The sequence below is a fragment of the Oncorhynchus mykiss genome, chromosome 8 (genome assembly GCF_013265735.2).
Source record: "Oncorhynchus mykiss isolate Arlee chromosome 8, USDA_OmykA_1.1, whole genome shotgun sequence".
NCBI lineage: Eukaryota > Metazoa > Chordata > Actinopteri > Salmoniformes > Salmonidae > Oncorhynchus > Oncorhynchus mykiss.
The window spans coordinates 38,859,912-38,887,785 of record NC_048572.1 but is presented as its reverse complement, the minus strand read 5'-3'; the positions used below and the strand labels follow the sequence as shown (position 1 = coordinate 38,887,785).

Here is a 27,874-nt window from a genome sequence, read left to right as displayed (position 1 = left end):
AGGGAGCAGGTTGCAGAGTGTTGGGGACTGAGTTTACAAAAAAACTTGGCCGAAAACTGTCAGTGTGTGATGGTGGATTGGGAGACTAGTGAGGTGGGTGTTGGAGGAGATGAGGGCAGGGGGGCAGACATGCAGGTTAGATATGGTAGGATTAGAGGGAGTACGAGCTGGGGGAGCTACAGCCAGGTAGAGGCAGTAGTCAGTCATCATGGCACATAGATAGATCGTGTCCTGTTCGTAAGTTACCTTCCAGATCATCATCGGGCCACCAGCCCAGGTCACAGGCCTGACAGGTGAACTCATCCCGGAGGATCTCATTGTCCTTACAGGTGGTGCAGATCCAGCAGCAGCTCACCTCACCCTTCCTGATCACCTGATCACACAGAGGTCAGGGGTCAACACCAGAAGTCACAAGCTTACAGTCAAAACAATAACAAACCACAACCCCACACCCACACCCACACAGTACCAACCCCAATCAGATATAAAGACGGGTAATTAGCATCTAATATGGCTTTGATGGGGCATTTTTAGGCCCTTCGCTCCACCCTTCGCTAAAACAAATTAGTCCATTCTGGTGCATATTATAAGAACCTATGGTGTAAAAGTTTTCCCTTAGTCGCGCACAAATTATATTCCAAAAGACAAGCTCCGTTGCATTTACATTATCCTGTTCCTAAAGTGGATGTTCTCAGCGTTGTGATATGCAAAACAGGGTGATGCACAGCACAGGGCAGTAAACAACGTGTTAGAAGGCCCCGCTAAAGCAGACAGGAGAGTCTACATGCACCCTATGGGGGCTATTGGCCAGGCTGAATTAATACTGGCCCTGGTTGGAGAGACTCAAGGTGTTTCTTCAAGATACTGAAGGCTCCACAACATTATGTTAAAACACAATAAAAATCAACCCTTTTCAACCAGGGATGATATCTGCACATACATTCCTGGACTAGGGATCAATTTACAGAGATAACTTAGTTCAAATTAAACAAAAGCATCAGAGCGGAAACACAGACAGAGCAGTTCTCTATGAAACTGGGTCCTGGGAATTCCTGATGGACTGGTTCAGGACCTTTCCTAATCCAGCCTGGTCCAGCCTGGTTTAGACTGGTTTGGCCCAGTTGTGTCTGTACCTTGATCTGTCCCCTGGAGCAGGGCTCACTGCAGACGGAACGGACCATGTCGCTGTTGTTCATCCACAGCTTCCAGTCATCGATGTTCAGGATGCCCTCGTGCCACGAGCCCACCTGCTGGTAGTCATAGCTACCGTCACCCACACTCTGCAGGTTCATGATGTCATACCTGAGAGGGGGAGAGGAGATAGGGTGAAGGGGTGCGAGACAGTTAAAGAGATAGGTGGGAGATGGATGGAGGGGGTACAAGAGGGGAGAGGAGATAGGTGGGAGATGGATGGAGGGGGTAAAAGGGGGAGAGGAGATAGGTGGGAGATGGGTGGAGGGGGTGAAAGGGGGAGTGGAGATAGGTGGGAGATGGGTGGAGGGGGTAAAATAGGGGGAGAGGAGATAGGTGGGAGATGGATGGAGGGGGTGAAAGAGGGGGAGAGGCACAGAGAGAGATTATGGGAGAGCGAGAGAAAAACAGAGCAAGGTCAAGAAATGGAGATAAAGGGAGAAAGTAAAAGTAAATAAGAAGCAGTTATCTTAATGATAACAAGTCCCTTGCTTAGAGCAGACCCCTTTATCCAAAATTACTTGAACATCTTACATTCAATATAGTTAGACGTTTTTCATGTAAAGACACTTACCAGGGCACAGAATCTAGATCTATTGTGATTGTGGTAGCATGTCTGAGTACTAGCCGTGACCTCTGGCTGAATAACAGGTGACTGGGGCTATTTTTCACCTGTCTGTCAGGGATAGATTTGATTTGTGACACTGAGAGGACTGACTACACACGCTGTAAGTAGAAATGACTGCTGCAGCACACGGATGCATTTAATCTGTTCCAGTTGCAGCCCATTATGATTATGATTCCACATGCTCTGTGTATGTGTGTGTGTGTGTGTGTGTGTGTGTGTGTGTGTGTGTGTGTGTGTGTTTGTGTGTGTCCATGTACAGTATGTGTATGTATGCCCATGCATGTGTGTTCATAGTCATTTCACACAAAATCTGCTCTATAAGTCGCACACTTCATATCTACAGTGCCTTGTGAAAGTATTCATCCAACTTGGCATTTTTCCTATTTTGTTGCATTACAACCTGTAATTGAAATGTATTTTTATTTGAATTTAATGTAATGGACATACATAAAATACTCCAAATTGGTGAAGTGAATTTGAAAAAAATTACTTAAAAATGTTCATTAAAAAAAGTAAAAAGTGAGTAAATATGTATTCACCCCCTTTGCAATGAAGCCTCTAAATAAGATATGGTGCAACCAATTACCTTCAGTAGTCAAATAATTAGTTAAATAAAGTCAACCTGTGTGCAATCTAAATGTCACATGATCTGTCACATGATCTCAGTATACAGTGCCTTGCGAAAGTATTCGGCCCCCTTGAACTTTGCGACCTTTTGCCACATTTCAGGCTTCAAACATAAAGATATAAAACTGTATTTTTTTGTGAAGAATCAACAACAAGTGGGACACAATCATGAAGTTGAACGACATTTATTGGATATTTCAAACTTTTTTAACAAATCAAAAACGGAAAAATTGGGCGTGCAAAATTATTCAGCCCCCTTAAGTTAATACTTTGTAGCGCCACCTTTTGCTGTGATTACAGCTGTAAGTCGCTTGGGGTATGTCTCTATCAGTTTTGCACATCGAGAGACTGAATTTTTTCCCCATTCCTCCTTGCAAAACAGCTTGAGCTCAGTGAGGTTGGATGGAGAGCATTTGTGAACAGCAGTTTTCAGTTCTTTCCACAGATTCTCGATTGGATTCAGGTCTGGACTTTGACTTGGCCATTCTAACACCTGGATATGTTTATTTTTGAACCATTCCATTGTAGATTTTGCTTTATGTTTTGGATCATTGTCTTGTTGGAAGACAAATCTCCGTCCCAGTCTCAGGTCTTTTGCAGACTCCATCAGGTTTTCTTCCAGAATGGTCCTGTATTTGGCTCCATCCATCTTCCCATAAATTGTAACCATCTTCCCTGTCCCTGCTGAAGAAAAGCAGGCCCAAACCATGATGCTGCCACCACCATGTTTGACAGTGGGGATGGTGTGTTCAGCTGTGTTGCTTTTACGCCAAACATAACGTTGTGCATTGTTGCCAAAAAGTTCAATTTTGGTTTCATCTGACCAGAGCACCTTCTTCCACATGTTTGGTGTGTCTCCCAGGTGGCTTGTGGCAAACTTTAAACGACAGTTTTTATGGATATCTTTAAGAAATGGCTTTCTTCTTGCCACTCTTCCATAAAGGCCAGATTTGTGCAATATACGACTGATTGTTGTCCTATGGACAGAGTCTCCCACCTCAGCTGTAGATCTCTGCAGTTCATCCAGAGTGATCATGGGCCTCTTGGCTGCATCTCTGATCAGTCTTCTCCTTGTATGAGCTGAAAGTTTAGAGGGACGGCCAGGTCTTGGTAGATTTGCAGTGGTCTGATACTCCTTCCATTTCAATATTATCGCTTGCACAGTGCTCCTTGGGATGTTTAAAGCTTGGGAAATCTTTTTGTATCCAAATCCGGCTTTAAACTTCTTCACAACAGTATCTCGGACCTGCCTGGAGTGTTCCCTGTTCTTCATGATGCTCTCTGCGCTTTTAACGGACCTCTGAGACTATCACAGTGCAGGTGCATTTATACGGAGACTTGATTACACACAGGTGGATTGGATTTATCATCATTAGTCATTTAGGTCAACATTGGATCATTCAGAGATCCTCACTGAACTTCTGGAGAGAGTTTGCTGCACTGAAAGTAAAGGGGCTGAATAATTTTGCACGCCCAATTTTTCAGTTTTTGATTTGTTAAAAAAGTTTGAAATATCCAATAAATGTCGTTCCACTTCATGATTGTGTCCCACTTGTTGTTGATTCTTCACAAAAAAATAGAGATTTATATCTTTATGTTTGAAGCCTGAAATGTGGCAAAAGGTCGCAAAGTTCAAGGGGACCGAATACTTTCGCAAGGCACTGTATATACACCTTTTCTGAAAGGCCCCAAAGTCTGCAACACCACTAAGCAAGGGGCACCACCAAGCAAGTGACTACACCAAGCAAGCGGCACCATGAAGACCAAGGAGCTCTCCAAACAGGTCAGGGACAAAGTTGTGGAGAAGTACAGATCAGGGTTGGGTTATAAAAAAATATCAGAAACTTTCAACATCCCACAGAGCACCATTAAATTCATTATTTTAAAAACATTTAAAGAATTTGGCACCACAACAAACCTGCCAAGAGAGGGCTGCCCACCAGAACTTGTGGACCAGGCAAGGAGGGCATTAACCAGAGAGGCAACAAAGAGACCAAAGATAACCCTGAAGGAGCTGCAAAGCTCCACAGCAGAGATTGGAGTATCTGTCCAGAGGACCATTTTAAGCCGCACACTCCACAGAGCTGGGCTTTACGGAAGAGTGACCAGAAAAAATCAATTTCCTAAAGAAAAAAATAAGTAAACATGTTTGGTGTTCGCCAAAAGGCATGTGGGAGACTCTCCCAAACACGGGGAAGAGGTACTCTGGTCAGATGAGACTAAAATGTTGTTTTTAGGCCATCAAGGAAAACCCTATGTCTGGCGCAAACCCAACACCTCATCACCCGAGAACACCATCCCCACAGCATCATGCTGTGGGGAAGTTTTCATCGGCAGGGACTGGAAACCTGGTCAGAATTAAAGGAATAATGGATGCCGCTAAATACAGGGAAATTCTTGAGGGAAACTTGTTTCAGTCTTCCAGAGATTTGAGACTGGGATGGAGGTTCACCTTCCAGCAGGACAATGACCCTAAAGCATACTGCTAAAGCAACACTTGAGTGGTTTAAGGGGAAACATTTTAATGTCTTGGAATTGTCTAGTCAAAGCCCAGACCTCAATCCAATTGAGAATCTGTGGTATGACTTAAAGATTGCTGTACACCAGCAAAACCCACACAGAATGAAGGAGCTGGAGCAGTTTTGCCTTGAAGAATGGGCAAAAATCTCAGTGGCTAGATGTACCAAGCTTATAGAGACATACCAAGAGACTTGCAGCTGTAATTGCTGCAAAAGGTGGCTCTACAAAGTATTGACTTTGGGGGGTTGAATTGTGATGCACACTCAAGTTTTCAGTTATTTTGTCTTATTTCTTGTTTGTGTCACAATAAACAATATTTTGCATTAAATGATACAAACCACCCAAAAATCAATTTTAATTCCAGGTTCTAAGGCAACAAAATAGGAAAAATGCCAAGGGGGGTGAATACTTTCGTAAGCCACTGTATAACCTCCCAGTAATTTTGGGGTAAAAAAAAACATTTGTTTTTATAGCTTCCAGTTTATTCTCTGTTAGTCAGCACCTCTTCACTAAATAATTTTCTCTGGGTGTGTGCCAGCTCATGGTTTTTCTTACACAAAATCTGCTCACCAACAATTCTCCATCTCAACATTCTGCCCCCTCCCCCTCCCCTCCCCATCTCGCTCCTCACCTGCCAGGAGTGTCCCCGTTCTCGTCGAAGTACACATCCTCCCCTGACACCCCTCTGAAGGTGGTCTTGAGCAGGTACTCCAGCAGCTTGCTGCCGTCAATGGGGTCCATGGCCTCACACAGGCCTGGCTGGCCAGGGCACAGCTCACTGTGCATGTCATGGAGGCCGTGGGCCATGGCATAGATAGCATTGATGACGAAGCCCATCTTACTGTCCTGGACGTAGTTCTCATGAAGACTCTCATTGCCTGGGGATTAGTGGGAAATTACCAGAATGTCAAAATGGTGGTTTGGAATTGGTTGATGTTGTTTTTCTAAGGACTGTGGCCGTTTTGTTTGTTTGTGCTGGATTTACAGTGCCATATCAATGTGTAAATGTAGGCACACATAATATTGTACGGCAAGAGAATTGTACAACTTCCTTCTCACTCAACCGATAAACAACTGAGTTTGGAACTATAATTTGATTAAAAAAATACAACAAAACATCTCTCTTCTGCAGCACAAAATAACTGGCTCACACTATACAGTAGATCACAATAAGGTGTCCAGAAGCTTATTAATTTTTCCCCAAAAAGATACAGAAGATGGAGGAATCTTGAGGAAGCAACAGTAAAGTCTGTGGACACCATATTGTGTAACACGCATTTTTGGTTTGCCAGCTGAAAGCATTGTCAAGCACAGGGAATAAGGCAACCATAGCACTGATAGGGACATTTAAAAAAATAGATATTCATTCCCCCTTCTATCATACCGTACCTGAGGTGCCACTCCATATTTGTTTTCTTCTTATAACGGCTTAAATCTCATACATTTTCTCTCCTTCTTTTCCCATTGTTTCTCAATACATTCAGAAAAAGGCTGTCTTTTGTCTGTGGTGATCATGCAGATAGTCAGCAGAGGGGATAATCTACAGTAGTTTGTGAAAGCATTCACCCCCCTTGGCATTTTTCCTATTTTGTTGCATTACAACATGAAATTAAAATGGACTTTTGGGGGGTTTGTATGATTTGATTTAGACAACATGCCTACCACTTTGATGATGCAAAATATTTTTTTGGGTGAAACAAACAAGAAATACGACAAAAAAACAGAACTTGAGCGTGCATAACTATTCACCGCCCTAAAAGGTAGAGCCACCTTTTGCAGTTGCAAATTACAGCTGCAAATCTCTTGGGTTATGTCTCTATAAACTTGGCACATCTAGCCCATTCTTCAAGGCAAAACTGCTCCAGCTCCTTCAAGTTCGCTTGGTTCTGCTGGTGTACAGCGACCTTTAAGTCATACAACAGATTCCCAATTGGATTGAGGTCTGGGCTTTGACTAGGCCATTCCAAGACATTATAAATGTTTCCCCTTAAACCACTTGAGTGTTGCTTTAGCAGTATGCTTAGGGTCATTGTCCTGCTGGAAGGTGAACCTCTGTCCCAGTGTCAAATCTCTAGAAGACTGAAACAAGTTTCCCTCAAGAATTTCCCTGTATTTAGTGCAATCCATTATTCCTTCAATTCTGACCAATTTCCCAGTCCCTGCTGATGAAAAACATCCCCATGCTGCCACCACCATGCTTCACTGTGGGGATGGTGTTGTCATGACTGTCCTGACCAGGTCAGGTTACAGGAGACCACAACCCTACAGATTATCTCTCAACCCTAACAGAGGAGGAGAGATCTAGGGGTCTGAAGATGGGGGGGTTATGACCCCTCACGCACCTGGTAAATTCCTTTGTCCTGTTACTATGGAGAACCAGCCTCAGAACATTAAACATGAAATAAAGGGACTTTGAAACAATGGTTTCCGTCAGCCACAATGGTGGTCATGACGATAGATGGAATATGAAAATGTATGTAATTTTGGTTTTGTTATTAAAGGTTAATAGATGACGGTATTACGAAAACATTGTAATGTGAAGAGTTTTCCTAGTATATGTTTGACTTTTATACATTGTACGTTGTATGGAAAATATCCAAATCAAAGAGAATGTTTTGGGGAAGATGAAATGTTAAGTTAGTTGTATAAATTGGATTCGAATAAAATCTAGACCTTGCCTCATTAACTTGGTACGCCCAGAGAATTGCCCTAAAGGCGGTTACGCCCACTTCTGACCCAAGGGTATACAACTTGTGAGTATAGAATTTACAACAGGACTACGTGACCCCTGCTGCAGCAAGGTCTAAAAAGTCAACAAACCCAGAACGCAACGCAAATTTGAGGACAAAGTCATCCTTTTCTACCCAAGCTATGGATGAGTAGCTATGTCTAAGCATGTGAATTCAAGTCGAACCACCTAGCCTCCATCTCCCATCGAATCGTGGTATCTAAAGGGTTTCATTCCTATGCTGTGAGCTCTGAGCTACAGAGCTGTCTGTCCTCAGAAGACCCCTTCTAGAGCAAAGGGTGAGGGAACAGACTCCTAAGCCAAAAAGGACACTGACATCGGGAGGACTCTCAGAAAGGTGCGCCGGAGTAGTGCGTCATCGAACAGCTAAAGGCCTATGCAGAGAATTCTCGGAGATCATCCCCACGTAATTACATCATTATATTCTGACCCATAAGAGCGGCAGTTTGGGGCAAGGCTAGGGTTAGAATAGCATAGCTGACAAATTCACCCAAATGTATATTTCTCGTGTACTTTCTTTTTTCTCTCTCTATTGAAATCCCCATCGTGGGTAACACGCGCCATAGTGTGTTGGCCCGTTATACTAAGTTCTGATCAATAGCCTATAATGTGTTTTGTCTATGTGTATCTTTAATCATCATTTTAGCTATTTAGTAAATAAATATTCAACTAAGATTGGTGTGGTACGAATTCAATGGTGAGACCCGGGTCCGTGCAGATTCACGGGCTATACGACGTTCAGAACGAGATTGGTAGAGGCAACTGGTTAATTAGCGGCTGTTGTAAAATCGATATTCTTTGAGTTAATTTGGGAAATAGAAACTCAATAGAAACTAGTTTTCCCATGGTGCCCCAGGTTAATGAGTTAATAATTGCTTGATTCAGTTAATCACACAATTAGAAACTTTAATCATTCGATGAACAACAGTCGTCACATTAACTAATACAACGTCACGACAGCGTTCTCGGGGTGATGAGAGGTGTTGGGTTTGCGCCAGACATAAGGTTTTCCTTGATGGCCAAAAAACTATTTTTTTTTCTCATCTGACCAGAGTACCTTCTTCCATATGTTTGGGGAGTCTCCCATATACATTCAGGGTTATCTTTGGTCTCTTTGTTGCCTCTCTGATTAATGCCCTCATTGCCTGGTCCGTGAGTTTTGGTGGGCGGCCCTCTCTTGGCAGGTTTTTTATGGTGCCATATTCTTTCAATTTTTTAATAAGGGATTTAATGGTGCTCCGTGGGATGTTCAAAGTTTCTGATATTTTTTTATAACCCAACCCTGATCTGTACTTCTCCACAACTTTTCCCCTGACCTGTTTGGCGAGCTCCTTGGTCTTCATGGTGCCGCTTGCTTGGTGGTATCCCTTGCTTAGTGGTGTTGCAGACTCTGGGGCCTTTCAGAACAGGTGTATATATACTGAGATCATGTGACAGTTCATGTGACACTTAGATTGCACACAGGTGGACTTTCTTTAACTAATTATGTGACTTCTGAAGGTAATTGGTTGCACCATATCTTATTTAGAGGCTTCATAGCAAAGGGGGTGAATACGCACCACTTCTATGTTTTTTATTTTTTAGAATTTTTTTAAACAAGTTATTTTTCTCCTTTCACTTCATCAATTTGGACTATTGTGTGTCCATTACATGAAATCCAAATAAAAATCAATGTAAAATACAGGTTGTAATGGAACAAAATAGGAAAAACGCCATGTGGGATGAATACTTTTGCAAGGCACCGTATGTAGAACACATCTCTCTCATACAGTGGTGTTCTACTGAACAGGGTGTTTCAGTGACTCATTCTTCCTTGTTCTCTCTTCACATTGCAGTACTTTTTTTTTAAAACAACCCAAGAGTTTATGCATTAGAGTTTGACTGATTTGACCCTACCCCAGGCTTTCTCTGAGCACAGCAGCCAATTTGGATCATTCTATTTATTTCACTGGTCTAGTGGTAGTACAACATGCCAACATAATCCTCAGAGCTAGCACCAGTCAAACTCTACAAGTCTTGCCAAAGTGAAGTGCTTATACAGTACAGTGCAGGTGCAGGTAAAGTCAGCATCTCTTTAATCTCGAAATATACACTTACCACCTTGGAGATCTTTAAGAAGAGAAAATAACATAATAACATAAATTATAGCTACATTACACTGCTCTGCAATTTTGTCACGTTTTGAATGCTTGGATCAAGCTATTTTGGTTTACTCAAGTCTTAAGATAATGAGGTATTACACAGTAGTACACGTGTAATACCTTCATGTTGAGGTGAATACACTCACAATAACATCAGTACTTAAAATAGTTTTTTCTTACAAAATGTTTGATCGCATGCCTATCAAGCATCATTTCAGGTGTTAAATGTAAATCACTATGCTAATCATTGGCGGGGCAACAACTCAATTTACCTAGATCACCTTTTGTTCGTAAGCAGAGAGAGTATTTGGAAAGGAAAAAAGGGAGACAATACATTATCATACAATTGCTAGCCTATGTTCAAAACATTAACATCATTCATTTGTCCTCAGCCTATCTTATCATGTATTATTACAATAGAAAATACTGTATGATCTTTATCTGATGATTTCTTCCCATTGCTTTTGTTGATTCCCAACCTAACCCCTGCTCAGTCCTCATGGCTCTGGGTAGCCTAGTGTAGTTTATTAGTCGTTCTCACCGGAGCAGACTTTCTTGTATTTCTTAATCTCCTGTTGATGTCCGGCCAGCCGGCACTGGAAGCGGTACTGCCAGAACTCTGGGAACCACGGGTTCCGTGTGTTGGTGTCCAAACGCAGCTTCAGGAAGTAGTCATCAAATGACTTTACTTCCTCTGACTGCAGCTTCATGGTGATCCCACCTTCTGCTTCCTGTTCGTACCCCTCCACCACCTCATCTCGATCTGCCCATCCATCACTAGAGAGAGAGAGAGAGAAAATACTGAGCACACAGATAATGAACTATATTTGTATTGGGAGGTTGATCAAAACAAGAGCAAGTTCATTCTCAAGAAAACAAAACGTTCATTACAATGGAAAAACAAAATGATTGACTAAATAATTGTCTGTGTTACATTTCCCCATTAAATCATGAGCAGGAGTTCAGACATTCATCCAGTGACACTTGGGCTTTCTGCTAGCCGTGGCAATAGTGTTAGTGCATTCTAGCTGCACACTGATCTGATAGAACTATTGGAAGATGGGAGGTAACCTGTATCCAACCAACAAGGATGTCAGCCAGTTAGAATAGTCTCACTTTCTTGTTACCCTCATTGACAGCGTTCTTTCAGACCAGGCCACACGAAGAGAGGAGTGGACAAAAGAGTAGCAGAACATAGTTCTTTTTTTTTTTTTTTTTTTAGTTTATTTGATCATTTAAAACAAGGTACACATACAAAATGATGCACTTTATTAAGAACGTCTATGGTAAACACAAACATGTGTATGACTTATTTCCATTGTGGTCCTATGTCATATCCTTCCCAACAATCAAATCCCACTGCAAAGGTCTGCTCCTTTGCTCTTCAAGGTAATAGGCAGTGGCCTTTAAGTCTACCATAGTTTCTATGGTATCTATAGGGATCTTTAGCCCCTTAGCGTGAGCTCTGTGACCACTGAATGTTCCCAAGGTCTCTCTCCACTACTATCTCCATCTCTATGTGGATCCGTGGATGCTAGTGGGAGGAGCTATAGGAGGAAGGTCTCGTTTATTCCATTCCATCCACTACAATGAGCCCGTCCTCCTATACCTCTTCCCATGGCTTCCGTCTTCATTTTCAACTCTACTTACAGTCCACCAATCGCCTTGTTGGTTTTCCTTCCCCTCTGTGTCAGAATCCCCATTAAACTAAGCTCATTTAGACATGCATTTGAAGCCTGGAGACCCTTAGAGTGATGAACAAGAAAGACTAGAGACAGAGACAAAGAAAATAAACGAGTTGATATACAGAGCTTCTAAGCTGTGCTTCTCTGGATGCAGCAGCCTAGAATATCTGTACAGTTGACAGCTACCCTCCAATTAGAGAGTAAGTGAGCCAGTAGCCAATTACCACATGCAGAAGGGATATTCTGATGGGCAAGAGCATGTGTGAGTGTGTGTGTGTGTGTGTGTGTGTGTGTGTGTGTGCAACCTGGTCTCAGAGCATTTCATATTATATTCATATTATTTTTAAGTAAATCTGAGACACTCCATTTAGTATCAATTACATTTCGTATGATATGTATTAAGTTGTGGATTTCCATCACCCGTTTCATATGATATTTTACAAATTACAATTTGTATGACATGTTACAAATGACAATTCGTATGATATGTTACAAATTATAATTCGTATAATATGCTATAAATTCCAAATCGTATTATATGTTAGGAATTAGCAAATGTAAAATATGTTCGAAAATTGTAAAACGTACAATATGTTATGATTTTGTAAAACGTACAATATGTTACGAACTTGCAAAACGTATGATATGATACAAATTCTAGCTAGGTGGCTAAAGTTAGCTAACTGGCTAACGTTAGCCAGGTTAGGGTTAAGGTTAGTGTTAAGTTTAGGAGTTAGGTTAAAGGGTTAGGGGAAGGGTTAGTTAACATGCAAAGTAGTTGCAAAGTAGCAAAAAAAGTAGTAAGTTGTTTAAATTCTAAAGTTGTCCATGATGAGATTCAAACTTGCAAACTTTGGGTTGCTACACTCTAAAAAGAAAAGGTTCCTGGAGTATCCTTTAGTGGTCCTTCACATTGAAACTTCACATTAAGTTATTTTGGGGTTCATTTTTTAACTACCCCCACTTATTATTAATAATATTTTTTTATATATATTTTTTTAACCTTTATTTAACTAGGCAAGTCAGTGGTTAGAGCGTTGGACTAGTAACCGGAAGGTTGCAAGTTCAAATCCCCAGCTGACAAGGTACAAATCTGTCGTTCTGCCCCTGAACAGGCAGTTAACCCACTGTTCCTAGGCCGTCATTGAAAATAAGAATTTGTTCTTAACTGACTTGCCTAGTTAAATAAAAGGTAAAATTAATTATTTTTTTTTATTTTTTTATTTTTCAATGACGGCCTATGGGATATTCATTGAAGAGGTAAGGATGGTAAATCTGGTCAGCATAACATACCAATACCAATTGACATACCTTCATATGCCTCCTTGTGTGTAAACCTGCAGACCCAGACACAAAAGTGACCAGATCAGTCATCTGCACCCAATACATCTAGCCTTCAACATATTCTGATAGCCTCCATATTCTTACCTATTTGTTGATTGATATCCTTTGAACTGTGTCCATTTTCTGCACAAATATGAAAATATAGATGGTATCATCATAAAACAATATCAATTTAGATCATGCAAGGGACAAACCTTATTTTAAATTCAGGAGATCTTTACATTTTTCAGTTAAGTTCCTGCACCTGCTACCTTCAAATGTTTTAGTTGGGCAGTTAGGTTCCTGCAAGAACCCCCACCAACTAAGGAGGATCCTCGATTAACCCCACCTCCTACGGGGTTCTTGGAAGTACCTTTAGGGGGCAATTTTCAGTGCCAAGAACCTTAAGGTTCGTTCTTCAAAGAATTTTGAGGATCTTGGAAAAACCGTTGTTGAACTCCTAATTTTTAGAGTGTAGACGTTTGCCTGAAGTAACAATCTCTCTTATGTACCCATACCAAACGAAACGTATCATACTAAATGGAGCCTTCGGGAATACGTACAGAATAATACGAAATGCTCTGAGACCAGGTTGGTGTGTGTTATGTTCTGCCATTTTAAAAGAGGTCTGAGAGAAACTGTGAAATCCAAGGGATATGAAGCATATAAAGAGTGATGTAGTGGACTGCTTGAACATTTTTAAGTGTTTTTTTTAGCACTTATCAAAGACACGGGAAAATGTTTCCTGCTTTCTCGAGCTCAGTTAAGGTGATGCCACTAAATAATCCTCCACTGACAAACCTCTGAATTCTGTTTTTTTTTTAAACGTTTTTTTTTATTTTTAGAAAGGTTAGCCAAACAGAATCATAACTTCCTCTGTCTTAATTGAGTTTAGGCCACAGACATGCATCTGATTTGTCACAGTCACATTTGCCTCTGAGGCTGTGTGGGTGTGTGCACTCTATGTGCATTTATGCTCAAATCCCAAACCACTGTCACTCTTCCACCCATCAAATATTCACAATCACAACAACATAATTATTGTTCCCTGTGCCCGCCCTCCCCCTCCCTCCCTATCACTAGTCAAGTCCATTCCCTGACCCAAGGTAGCTGACTGCATTTGATGTTCTAAATTTGATACAGTGTTATATACGGACCTCCAATATTTGTCCCCACAGACGTGGAGAACTGCAACAGCAGGCTATGGCAGAGAGAGAGAGAGAGAGATTGGGTTTGGTGTGTGTGTGTGTGTGGAGCATTTATTTAACATCTCAATGAATAATTCATGAGTTGTTGCCAAGGTAGACATGCATCGCTGTTTTCACATCGGAGTTTGCGATAAAGAAAAAATGACACTCTCTCCCTCTCTCTTCATGCCGTCGCTGGATCCTGCTGTGCTATATCTACTTAGTTTAAATATCTCATCAAAACAGTCAAACCAATGGAGGCCAAATTTGATTGAATTCATACCTAGCTAAGTTTCATGAGTTCATGTATCATGAATACTGTTAATGGTATTTTTATCCAATATTCATGAAAACACAGACCCTCCACAGCTATACTAATACTATCAAACACATACCACTGCTATCTTATATGGAAAATAATGATGAACATTTCATAAGAATCTTGTATGGCAGGAGAAGATGATTTGTACAAAAATCTAATAAGTATCTGGTAAGATTTTGTGTGTTTTGCTTTATATGTTAGTGAGGTAACTTATATGACTTATGTGACAAACACAATCGAATACATGTTTGTTGTCATTTTCCTACATAACTCAGCAAAAAAGTAAACTTCCTCTCACTGTCAACTGCGTTTATTTTCAGCAAACTTAACGTGTAAATATTTGTATGAACAAAACAAGATTCAACAACTGAGACAGAAACTGAACAAGTTCCACAGACATGTGACTAACAGAAATGGAATAATGGGGGGTCAAAAGTAAAAGTCAATATCTGGTGTGGCCACCAGCTGCATTATATCTCCTCCTCATGGACTGCACCAGATTTGGCAGTTCTCACTGTGAGATGTTTTTTTTAACCTTTATTTAACTAGGCAAGTCAGTTGAGAACAAATTATTATTTTCAATAACAGCCAAGAAACAGTGGCCTTGTTCATGGGCAGAATGACAGATTTTTACCTTGTCAGCTCGGGGATTCGATCTTGCAACCTTTCGGTAACTAGTCCAACGCTCTAACCACTAGGCTACCTGCCGCCCCACATGTTACCCCATTCTTCCACCAAGGCACCTGCAAGTTCCCGGACATTTCTCTTTGCTGGCCATGGCAGAACACTGACAGGAAATCCCGCACAGAACGAGCAGTATAGCTGGTGGCATTATCATGCTGGAGGGTCATGTCAGGATGAGCCTGCAGGAAGGGTACCACTTGAGGGAGGAGGATGTTGTCCCTGTAACGCACAGCGCTGAGATTGCCTGCAATGACAACAAGCTCAGTTCGATGATGCTGTGACACACCGCCCCAGACCATGACGGACCCTCCACTTTTTTCCAGTCCTGTCTGGTCCAGCACTGATGGAGGGATTGTGCGTTCCTGGTGTAACTCGGGCAGTTGTTGTTGCCATCCTGTACCTGTCCCGCAGGGGTGATGTTCGGATGTACTGATCCTGTGCAGGTGTTGTTACACGTGGTCTGTCACTGCGAGGATGATCAGCTGTCCATCTTGTCTCCCTGAAGCGCTGTCTTAGGCGTCTCACAGTACGGACGTTGCAATTTATTGCCATGGCCACATCTACAGTCCTCATGCCTCCTTGCAGCGTGCCTAAGGGACATTCACGCAGATGAGCAGGGACCCTGGGCATCTTCCTTTTGGTGTTTTTCAGAGGCAGTAGAAAAGCCTCTTTAGTGTCCTAAGTTTTCATAACTGTGACCTTAATTGCCTACCGTCTGTAAGCTGTTAGTGTCTTAACAACCATTCCACAGGTGTATGTTCATGAATTGTTTATGGGTCATTGAAAAAGCATGGGAAACAGTGCTTAAATCCTTTACAATGAAGATATGTGAAGTTATTTGGATTTTTACGAATTATCTTTGAAAGACAGGGTCCTGAAAAAGGGACGTTTATTCTTTTGCTGAGTTCAGATATGGTGTGACATATTTGAGACAACATATATTACTTATATGAGTCATCAATTAAAATTATAATAAAAGTGTATGTTCTCTGTAAAGGTCGTTGTAAAAACACACACAAATACACCACTAACATACCACTAACATACAGAAAAACAGCTAGTTTAATTACTGGAGGCAGCATCATTTCTAGCATATTCCTTCCCTGTTATTCCAGTAAATTGCTATCAAATTCAACTGTTTTCCTAGAGAAATATACTTAAGGCCAAATTACCACATGCATCAAGTGGTCAATTAGAGATATCGCTGTGTGTGTGTGTGAGAGAACATTGGCCAGATGATTGACGGATGCTTAGTGTTGTGAGACAGCGTTGTGGAAGAGCTTCCGAGCCAACAGTTAGATAATTAATAGCTAAAACACAGCAGATCTTTCAGTTGAGTGGTCTGAGTGCCAGGATAGAGAACAAACAAACAAATCCCCCAGACTATTTCAGATGATCTAGTTCCAGTTTGATAGCTAACGCATTTGTATATTAATGAAGCCATGAATTAATTGGCGGGGAAGAGCCTTAATCACATGCACTCTCTCCTGAGAGAGAATGGATTGTAAAATTGTTTCTTAAAAAGTAGAAGAGAAAGAGATTCATTATGCGTTCCCTTGTTCTGGCTCATTTGACACAAGCAGACACTTAATAAGAATACCCAAACAAATGTAAGTGTCTAAAGACCAGTAGAATGCCCACTGACCCGATTATATTCAAACCACCATATCGTTTGAAATGTATAGAGCCAAGCCCTACCTCTACCCTATCCCTCTCTCACCCCGCAGTTCCCACTCTCTCCTTTCTTTCTCTCAATCTTAACCCACCCCCTCTTTCCTTCGCTCCCTCTTCTCTCTTTCTCCTCGTCTTCTTTTCCCCTGTTTTTCTATTTTACCCAATCTCCCCTATCTTCCCTTCTTCTTCATTCTCTCTTCCCTTTCTCTTCCTTCCTGATCCAGTTCATTTTGCATGAGAGAAGTGGCAGTTTGTTAGCTAGATGACGGTAGGCAGGCCAGGCCTCTCCCGAGGCAGCTCAACGACCCTGGCCGAGCTGGGATCCATTAAAACACTATCCAGATCAAGCAGCCTTTACTTATTCATCACGCCCCAGTTTAGAGATTCATCTCCCAGATCCGTTTGCCTTGGACCGATGGCGTACAGTGTTTGGAGAGACAGATTTACTGCTAGCTGGCTACCAGCCGGCAATTCTCCATATTTAAGTATTACATAGGAAATGTGTTTTCCCGAACCATAGTGACTGTTTTCATGTTTTTCTTGAGGTGTGTGTGTGTGTGTGTGTGTGTGTGTGTGTGTGTGTGTGTGTGTGTGTGTGTGTGTGTGTGTGTGTGCATGCAATTGTTCAATTGTGTATGTGTGCATGCACATGTATGCATGCATTTTCATGCGTACTGCATGTGTGCGAACTATAACAAGGGAAAAGTGAGCTAGGGGGCCATCAAGGAAATTGTTTCAGCCTCAGCGTGTTCTGATCTCACAATGACATCCAGATGCCAACCCAGCATGCCCTTTCTGATCATTTCAATGTCATTCACTAGTCCTTCATACTAGAAAGAAAACAAATGCATCAACTGGAGAGAGATGTCCTTGACAATGTTTTCTGTTTATCAATTCAAGTCTGTGGCATATTATGAATATTCAAATTCTGTGTGTAAAGCCTACTGTTCAGTGAAACAAAAAGAGATGCAATTTAGACTCATAAGTCAACTGTGAAAGACTTTGTGGAACTACTATTGTGTGTAATCACACACAAAGCTGTAGACATATCGTTGCCTCCTCTGTGGCATTCTACAGTATGCGATATGTGCTAGAATTGTGCTGTTATCTTAAAACTGTGGACTTTCTGTGTTGAGATATGTTCCTGAGAGGCTATTGTTTGACGGACAAGACTCAGAGCCATTCACCTAAGTCTCCTAGCCTCTCATCAAACAAAACCAAATCTCCATGGGGATTGTAACGTTAGCAACACGCTAACCTCAGGGAGCAAAATGTACTTTCTCCATCAAAACACAAATCACAGCTATAACCTGAAAGGGACATCCCTTGACTAGCCAACACCCCCCACAACATGCCCCAATAAACGTAATCTAAACCTAGATTTGTATAATGGGTTAAAAGGGTAGCAACATGGCAGAGGGAGGAGAGGAGTAGAGCTGGGCCTCTCGAATCATACACAGGCACACACTGGTGTGTGTCCTGTCAGGCGCAGAGATCATGCCACACACACCGGGGGATAATCCTAAGTGGGGAAATAGAGACTTAGAGATCATCTCTGTAATGCTGAAACGGGGGCCGCCTATAAAGAACAGCACCCTTCACTTCACAGCCTTTTCTGAGGAAATGGTTGAAATATAATTTGTAAGGCAGGAATCACTGGCCGGCAGGCTCCCTCTGTCCCACTATACTGACCTACTTCACTATAATGCACCCCATGCTGGTAGCCAAGGCTGTCCTCGTCTGTCCCAGGCCTACCTAAGCAACACTGGTGAAAATAGATGCAAGGACAGGAGTAAAAATAACAGAAGAAAATCAGTCTCCCGATCACATATTCCTTATGTAGCCGTATAACAATCTTGGTCCTTTTTCAATCCTAACTATTATCAGTGATTACAGAGGCGAGGCAAATTACAGTGTAAATACTGTACTATACAGTATTCTCATGTCTTCCGAGAGAATATGAATGGAAAAGCAGCTTATTCAAATGCAGTAGTAATAACAGCATTGAGGCAGGCAGCATTAGATGGGGAGCTAAAGGAAGGGTGCTAATTGCGTGTATGTGACTGACTATGCTCCCCACACACAGTCTTTCTAATGGGGGAGGTTGGGTATTGGATGGAAAAGGCACTGGTGGTGGTGACTAAAGGTAGATAACAGTTGTTGCAACTAACAGCCAACGCGGTTGGGGAAAGTAATCTGTTAGCAGTTTTTTGTGTCAATCCTGATCAAAAGAGTGATTCACCGTTGAGTTAACAGAACTGTAGCCTATTGCATTTCAGTGATTGCTGTAACAACATGTTGATGACACATTCTGTGCCTGTTGCTTTTAATGCATCAAATGCAATTTCCCCTGGGTAATAAAGTAAAATCAGTAAGCAGGTCAGGCACATAATTCCATACAAGGTAGTTATACTTGAGTGAGAGGAGACAGCTGTCAAGGGTTCTAGAGCCACAGATGTGCTTCTCTACACAGCTCAGTCCACTATGCTGGGAAGCTTTGTAGAGTAGACTAGTGTGTGTAGCTCACGCTGGGGCTCAGAGCTCATCACACGGTGTGATACTGCTCCCTTCAAACCTTCTCCCTAAATCTATGGTTCCCTCTACGGGACGTCCCGTCCTGACATGAGGTGTTAGTGCCCCCTTGTGATGGGACATCTGTTCAGTGTTACCTCCAACCACATCCTGAGGGAGAATATACATTGAGTGTACAAAACACACTCCCTTTTGCCCTCAGAACAGCCTCAATTTGTCGGGGCATGGACTCTACAGGGTGTCGAAAGCATTCCACACGGATGCTGGCCAATGTTGACTTGAATTGTGTCCAGTTGTGTCGAGTAGGCTGGATGTCTTTTGGATGGTGGACCATTCTTGATGTACACAGTTGTTTGCTGTGATTTAGTGTACTATAAAATGTATGGCTCCACTACTCTCACCACTTTGCCCAGTCCTATTCAAGGCTAGAACTACTTTGTCTTTTCTAATGGTTCTAATGCTTCTAGCCTTGATTTGCATTTTGATTACATATCTAATATATAGTATTGCTTACTTGGTGTTCTCCAATGAATTATGTAACCACTTCAAATCAGGGTTGATTGGAAAACGCTGTTCAAAAGAGAACATTGTATTAGCGCATCTTTGTACTCCCTAATGAAGGCCATGCAGCCGAAATGCATTGGAGTTGTCCATTGAACATGCCATACAAATAAAGGCATTTTAATTAATTATATGAAGAGTGCCTTGGTCCTCCGTTCTTTTTGATACACACGGGAAACTGTTGAGAGTGAAAAACCCAGCAGTGTTGCAGTTCTTGAAACACTCAAACCGGTGCGCCTGGCACCTACTTCCTACCATACCCCGTTCAACAGCACTTAAATATTTTGTCTTGCCCATTCACTCTCTAAATGGCATACATACACAATCAATGTCTCAATTTTCTCATGGCTTAAAAATCATTCTTTAACCTGTCTCCTTCCCTTCATCTATACTGATTGAAGTGGATTCACATCACCAAGACATCACATACATTAGGTAAAGTCCCCCCTTATCTCAGGTCACCATAGCATCACCCACCTGTAGCACACGCTTCAGCAGGTATATCTCTCTAGTCACCCCCAAAACCAATTCTTTCTTTGGCCGCCTCTCCTTCCAGTTCTCTGCTGCCAATGACTGGAACGAACTACAAAAATCTCTGAAACTGGAAACACTTATCTCCCTCACTAGCTTTAAGCACCAACTGTCAGAGCAGCTCACAGATTACTGCACCTGTACATAGCCCACCTATAATTTAGCCCAAACAACTACCTCTTTCCCTACTGTATTTAATTTATTTATTTATTTTGCTCCTTTGCACCCCATTATTTGTATTTCTACTTTGCACATTCTTCCATTGCAAATCTACCATTCCAGTGTTTTATTTGCTATATTGTATTTACTTTGCCACCATGGCCTTTTTTTGCCTTTACCTCCCTTCTCACCTCATTTGCTCACATCGTATATAGACTTGTTTATACTGTATTATTGACTGTATGTTTGTTTTACTCTGTGTAACTCTGTGTCGTTGTATCTGTCGAACTGCTTTGCTTTATCTTGGCCAGGTCGCAATTGTAAATGAGAACTTGTTCTCAACTTGCCTACCTGGTTAAATAAAGGTGAAATAAAAATTAAATCTAATGCCAAATCCAGCCAGGCCACTCGTGATACAAGTCAGTATTTCACATCAATCAAGTGTTTGAGGACATCGGGAGATGATGTGGCAACTGGCCACTAGGGCCAACAGGATTCCAAAGGTTGAAAATTCTAATCCAGCGATAGAAAGTTATTTTTTAGATTTTTGTTTTAAGCCTATCCCAAATCGTAAGCCTGACCGGAAACATGACCGAATACAAACAGTGTAGCTATTCCCTCCGCAAGGCAATCAAACAAGCTAAGCTTCAGTATAGAGACAAAGTAGAATCTCAATTCAACGGCTCAGACACAAGAGGTATGTGGCAGGGTCTACAGTCAATCACGGATTACAAAAAGAAAACCAGCCCCGTCACGGACCAGGATGTCTTGCTACCAGACAGACTAAATAACTTTTTTGCCCGCTTTGAGGACAATACAGTGCCACTGACACGGCCTGCAACCAAAACATGTGGCCCCTCCTTCACTGCAGCCGAGGTGAGTAAAACATTTAAACGTGTTAACCCTCGCAAGGCTGCAGGCCCAGACGGCATCCCCAGCCGCGCCCTCAGCGCATGCGCAGACCAGCTGGCTGGTGTGTTTACGGACATATTCAATCAATCCCTATCCCAGTCTGCTGTTCCCACATGCTTCAAGAGGGCCACCATTGTTCCTGTTCCCAAGAAAGCTAAGGTAACTGAGCTAAACGACTACCGCCCCGTAGCACTCACTTCCGTCATCATGGAGTTCTTTGAGAGACTAGTCAAGGACCATATCACCTCCACCCTACCTGACACCCTAGACCCACTCCAATTTGCTTACCGCCCAAATAGGTCCACAGACGATGCAATCTCAACCACACTGCACACTGCCCTAACCCATCTGGACAAGAGGAATACCTATGTGAGAATGCGGTTCATCGACTACAGCTCGGCATTTAACACCATAGTACCCTCCAAGCTCGTCATCAAGCTCGAGACCCTGGGTCTCGACCCCGCCCTGTGCAACTGGGTACTGGACTTCCTGACGGGCCGCCCCCAGGTGGTGAGGGTAGGCAACAACATCTCCACCCCGCTGATCCTCAACACTGGGGCCCCACAAGGGTGCGTTCTGAGCCCTCTCCTGTACTCCCTGTTCACCCACGACTGCGTGGCCACGCACACCTCCAACTCAATCATCAAGTTTGCGGACGACACAACAGTGGTAGGCTTGATTACCAACAACGACGAGACGGCCTACAGGGAGGAGGTGAGGGCCCTCGGAGTGTGGTGTCAGGAAAATAACCTCACACTCAACGTCAACAAAACTAAGGAGATGATTGTGGACTTCAGGAAACAGCAGAGGGAACACCCCCCTATCCACATCGATGGAACAGTAGTGTAGAGGGTAGCAAGTTTTAAGTTCCTCGGCATACACATCACAGACAAACTGAATTGGTCCACCCACACAGACAGCATCGTGAAGAAGGCGCAGCAGCGCCTCTTCAACCTCAGGAGGCTGAAGAAATTCAGCTTGTCACCAAAAGCACTCACAAACTTCTACAGATGCACAATCGAGAGCATCCTGTTGGGCTGTATCACCGCCTGGTACGGCAACTGCTCCGCCCACAACCGTAAGGCTCTCCAGAGGGTAGTGAGGTCTGCACAACTACCTGCCCTCCAGGACACCTACACCACCCAATGTTAGAGGAAGGCCATAAAGATCATCAAGGACAACAACCACCCGAGCCACTGCCTGTTCACCCCGCTATCATCCAGAAGGCGAGGTCAGTACAGGTGCATCAAAGCTGGGACCGAGACTGAAAAACAGCTTCTATCTCAAGGCCATCAGACTGTTAAACAGCCACCACTAACATTGAGTGGCTGCTGCCAACACACTGACTCAACTCCAGCCACTTTAATAATGGGAATTGATGGGAAATGATGTAAAATATATCACTAGCCACTTTAAACAATGCTACCTAATATAATGTTTACATACCCTACATTATTAATCTCATATGTATACGTATATACTGTACTCTATATCATCTACTGCATCCTTATGTAATACATGTATCACTAGCCACTTTAACTATGCCACTTTGTTTACATACTCATCTCATACGTATATACTGTACTCGATACCATCTACTGTATCTTGCCTATGCCGCTCTGTACCACCACTTATTCATATATCTTTATGTACATATTCTTTATCCCCCTACACTTGTGTGTATAAGACAGTAGTTTTGGAATTGTTAGTTAGATTACTTGTTGGTTATTACTGCATTGTCGGAACTAGAAGCACAAGCATTTCGCTACACTCGCATTAACATCTGCTAACCATGTGTATGTGACAAATAAAATGTGATTTGATTTGACCTTAACCATTCTGGGTTAATGCCTAACATTAAGATTTCTGAGTTAATGTCACGACTTCCGCCGAAGCCGGTCCCTCTCCTTGTTCGGGCGGTGTTCGGTGGTCGACGTCTCCGACCTTCTAGCCATCGCTGATCCATTTTTCATTTTCCATTGGTTTTGTCTTGTCTTCCTTCACACCTGGTTCCAATCCCATCAATTACATGTTGTGTATTTAACCCTCTGTTTCCCTTCATGTCCTTGTCGGAGATTGTTTGATTGTATGTTATGTGCAAGTTGTGTGTTGGTGTGCGACGGGTTTTGTACCCACTTTGATTATTTTGTATATTTTGGTTTTTGTGAGCACTTATTAAACGACTCCAATTAGATCAAGTTCGTTCCCCTGCGCCCGACTTCCCTGCCACCAACACGCGCCCATTACAGTTAATGCCTAAACTTAACCCTAACCTTAAGAATTCAGAGTTAATGCTTACATTTAACCTTAAACATTGTTTTTGAGGTTTGTGTTTTGCAAGCTAGAGATGGAGAGTTGTTTTGGTGTCTTTCATTTGAAGGAACCTACTTTTCATTCCATTGCTAGGCACATGCCAACCCAGACAATCTAAGGTAGGGAACCAGACATTCAAATACCTGCTTGGATGATTCACTTTGAAAGGCAAATCCATGGGTGAAACATTTTTATAAAAAGTGCTCCATGTGAACGAAGGTCCATTAAACTTTGCTTAAAGAAAGGAAAAATTTGAGTTACCTAAAATGATCCTGAGTAATGTTTTAATGTTAATTCAAAAATAAATAGGGAAAGAATACTTTTCTGGGCTGTTGGATATCATCAATGAAAAATGTCTGTTTCATTATGATCTAGTGCTGCATCGTTTTATCATAGTCAAACGAGAGAGAGTCAGAGATATTAAACATATAGCAAAATGCTCTCAGACACAATGATGCAACCTAACCACATTCAACTAACTACAGTACATTCCACTGTTGCTTAGCTGTGCCTTGATGCATGATGAAATTCCTTATGAATTACATTCTCTTTCTGAACACATCTATCTATTGTATGCTGATATAAAACAATGACTGAAGTCATGAAAAATATCTTGATTCAAACTACAGACCAAGGCACTAGAGTCCCTGAAGATCTCTACAAATGGACCTGATTGTCATTCACAGATTGTGACAGGACCCAAAGATTGACACAATGGTAAGAGCAACAGATGTAGCGAAACCATGGAGATGATCAATCTGCAACTGTCTGATTCCTTCCCCCACTAGTTACTCTCAGCAACTTCACTGGGAGATGGAGACAAAAGACAAGCCATCTGACCGAGAATAGAATATAACACAAGAGGAGAGTGAGTGGTGTAAGTACTGTAGGGTGTTAAAGCAGGCCTGGGGCTGCAGGAATAAAGTATTCCCATATGAGAGTGCACCTGGCCCTCCTCTGAAGAGCAGGCAAGTGTTCAACAGCAGAGCTCTAAAACAAGAGCTCTCAGACTCTAAACCTGCCCGTCTGTCTGTCTGTATCTGTGTGTCTGATTCTCTTTCTTTCTTTCAGTCCGTTTCTCTCTCACTCTCTCTCACTCTTGGATTTTATGCATTTTTGTCTGTCATAGGAAGAAATCCTCTCTCTCCATTCCTCATAATCCCTCTCTTCACGTCTCCTTCTCTCTACATCTCAGTCAAGTTACTCTACCTCTATCTTGCTCCCTATGTCAACTAGGAGCCTAACCTTGTTCCCTCTCTTTCTCTCTCTGTGTCTTTGCCCGTCTTTCACACTCCCTCAACCCTAAGGTCTAATACCATTTCTAGCCATCTCTCTTCCTCTCTCTCTCTGTCTTTCTTTCTCACATACACATCAACAGCGTCTCACTCGACTGGCAAGCAACGACACAAATTAGCATGGAATAGCAGGCTGTGTTTTGATCAGCTAATATCTGTCAGCCAACCTCCAAGCCTGTGTAACCATGACACTGTAGCCAAGCTTTAGACACACACACACTCACGCACATATGTGTGTTGGCCCAGAACATTGCTCCGTCAGTCTTTCTTCATCTCCCTCTTTCACTGTCCTCTCTCTCTCTCTCTCTCTCTGACCCAGAAGCATGTAGAGCTAAGCCACCAGTTCTTTCTCTCGCCCATGGAGGCCTACCCACCAGCAACAAAAACAAATCCTCTCGTGTGGAGTGGAGAGAGGAAGGAATCGGGAAGGATGGAAGAAGATATGGAGGGAGATAGGGAAGGATTCGAGATCGGAAAAGGAATGTAAGAGAAGAGAGACAGGGAAAACACTGGAGCTTCAATACGATGGATAATTCATTTGACATGATCTAAAGAAATCAAATTAGCATTAAAAGAAATATCCCTGTAAAAATCTGTCCGTTTAAACTAGAGATATCTGCAATGGGTGCGTCTCAATCCACCACAACCGGTGAAAGGTGACAGAGCTAGAGTGGTGTTTGTCAGACCATGAGACATCCCGAAAATCAGTCTTCTCACAAAATCATCTGCATGGAGAGACGAGATTCTTATGAATACAATGGTGTTCTCCATTTTACTCTTCGACCCTCTCAAGCGTCTTCGAACTCGTCTGAAGTCAGTACAGCTGATCTGCCAACTTTTTCCTGTAGCGTCCAAACAGTTTGGCCTACACACTAATATGACCCCGATGTGGAATGGTGAGACTCTCTTAGAAAACATACATGTTACTCTAGAACGCCCACAGGCCTCACAATACTTGTCTGAAGGTTCCCTGGTACCAGTTGAAAAAAATGCATGAAAGCACAGTATACAGTTTATGGAGACTGCTTAGTGCCAAAAATAAGGGATTAAATACATGTCAAATAACAAGTGTTTCCTGATCTTTCTTTTATCTCTCAGATATAGGACAGACAGTTCAGAACAAACTTCCTTTAGATTTTTTGGGGATTACGATCTGTTGTTCCATGTAGTGAATCTGTTATTCAATGAGTTTGTATGGGCTAATAGCAGTAAGGCCAAATAAATAAATAATCTAATTCCATATCAAATAGCAAAACTTTCCTTGGTATGACCTTCTTAAAACAATTCCATATAGCTTAGTAGAATTGCCCCCTCCACAAGCTTAGACAGGGCTTAGACTGTTATGGGTTAAGGAAAGTGCTTTTTCCAGCGATGCTCCTATAGCGCAGCGGTCTGATATTGGCAACACTAGTGGCGTTAAGTGCCGTTTAAGATGAGGGAGGACAATTTTCTTTTCATGAGCATGGCCTGATTTCTATTACAGCATATTGGATAACTGTCATTCATATTCCATTCACCCAGTTCAATGTAACAGCAATTGGTTTAGGCTAATACATGATACAAAAATGTCCCCTATACCCATCATGAGGTTGCTACAACCTAGCCTATGAATGAAAGTTTACAACGTAGGTGCACAAAGGTCGAGACAAATTTGAGGTGACAGATAGTGACATTCAATACCGCCCTGCACACTCTTGCCTGCATCTAGCTGATATAGGGTGTAATCATTTAAGAAGCCAGGCCTGGTATTTATCTTGGATTTTGAAAAGGCATTTGATAAAGTAAGATGATTTAAATCTATATTTACCTAGATTTTTTTCAATTTCGGTGATTCTCTTATAAAAAGGGTAAAAATAATGTATAGCAACCCCAGGTGCAAAATAGTAAATAACGGCTACTTCTCAGAGAGGTTTGAATTGTCAAGAGGAGTTAAACAAGGGTGTCCTCTGTCACCATATCTATGGCCATCGAAATGCTAGCTACTAAAATCAGATCCAATAACAACATTAGAGGATTAGAAATCCAAGGCTTCCAAGGCTACATTACCCTGCAGTTTACCTATAAAATGGGCTGATGGGGAAGTACTGTAGACATACTTGGTATTCATATCACAAAATATATAACTAAGCTCTCCACAATGAATTTCAATAGAAAACTTGTAAAAATAGACAAGATCCTGCAACCATGGAGAGGTAAATACGTATCTATTTATGGAAAAACTGCCCTGATTAACTCCTTAGTCATATCTCAGTTTACTCACTAACGTATGGTGCTGTTTTTCAAATCATATGAGCAAAACATATTTTGCTTTATCTGGGATACTAAACCAGACAAAATAAAGCGTACCTATCTATATAATGAATATGAATTGGGTGGGTTGAGATGATTAAATATAAAAGCACTAAACCTCTCTCTAAAAGCTTCACTTATTCAAAAGTTTTACTTGAACCCTAAATGTTTTTAAAGTAGATTACTAAGAAAAGATCATACTGTCACGCCCTGGCCATAGAGAGGCTTTTATTCTCTATTTTGGTTAGGCCAGGGTGTGACTAGGGTGTGCATTCTATGTTTATTTTTCAATGGTTTTGTATTTCTTTGTTTTTGGCCGGGTATGGTTCTCAATCAGGGACAGCTGTCTATTGTTGTCTCTGATTGAGAACCATACTTAGGTAGCTCTTGCCCACATGGGTTTTGTGGGTAGTTGTTTTCTGTTTTGTACCTGACGGAGCTGGGTTCGTTGTTATTTTTGTTACTTTGTGTTCAGTTCTATTTAATAAATGATGAACATGTACCACGCTGAGCTTTGGTCCTCACCTTCTTCCACCAACGGCCTTTGTGCA

The 27,874-nt window shown here is 42.0% G+C and overlaps 1 protein-coding gene across 2 annotated transcripts in view; it reads right to left on the bottom strand.

The window, feature by feature from the left end:
- Window positions 1-27,874, bottom strand: part of grm1a (glutamate receptor, metabotropic 1a) — a 56,585-nt gene that overhangs the window by 8,795 nt on the left and 19,916 nt on the right. For both annotated transcript variants that reach the window (XM_036985451.1, XM_036985452.1), the window contains exons 4-7: window positions 10,398-10,633; window positions 5,598-5,844; window positions 1,134-1,302; window positions 247-373 (exon numbers count right to left, since the gene is read on the bottom strand). In XM_036985451.1, coding sequence (XP_036841346.1) covers window positions 247-373; window positions 1,134-1,302; window positions 5,598-5,844; window positions 10,398-10,633 — 779 coding nt within the window. The remainder of the gene's footprint in view (window positions 1-246; window positions 374-1,133; window positions 1,303-5,597; window positions 5,845-10,397; window positions 10,634-27,874) is intronic.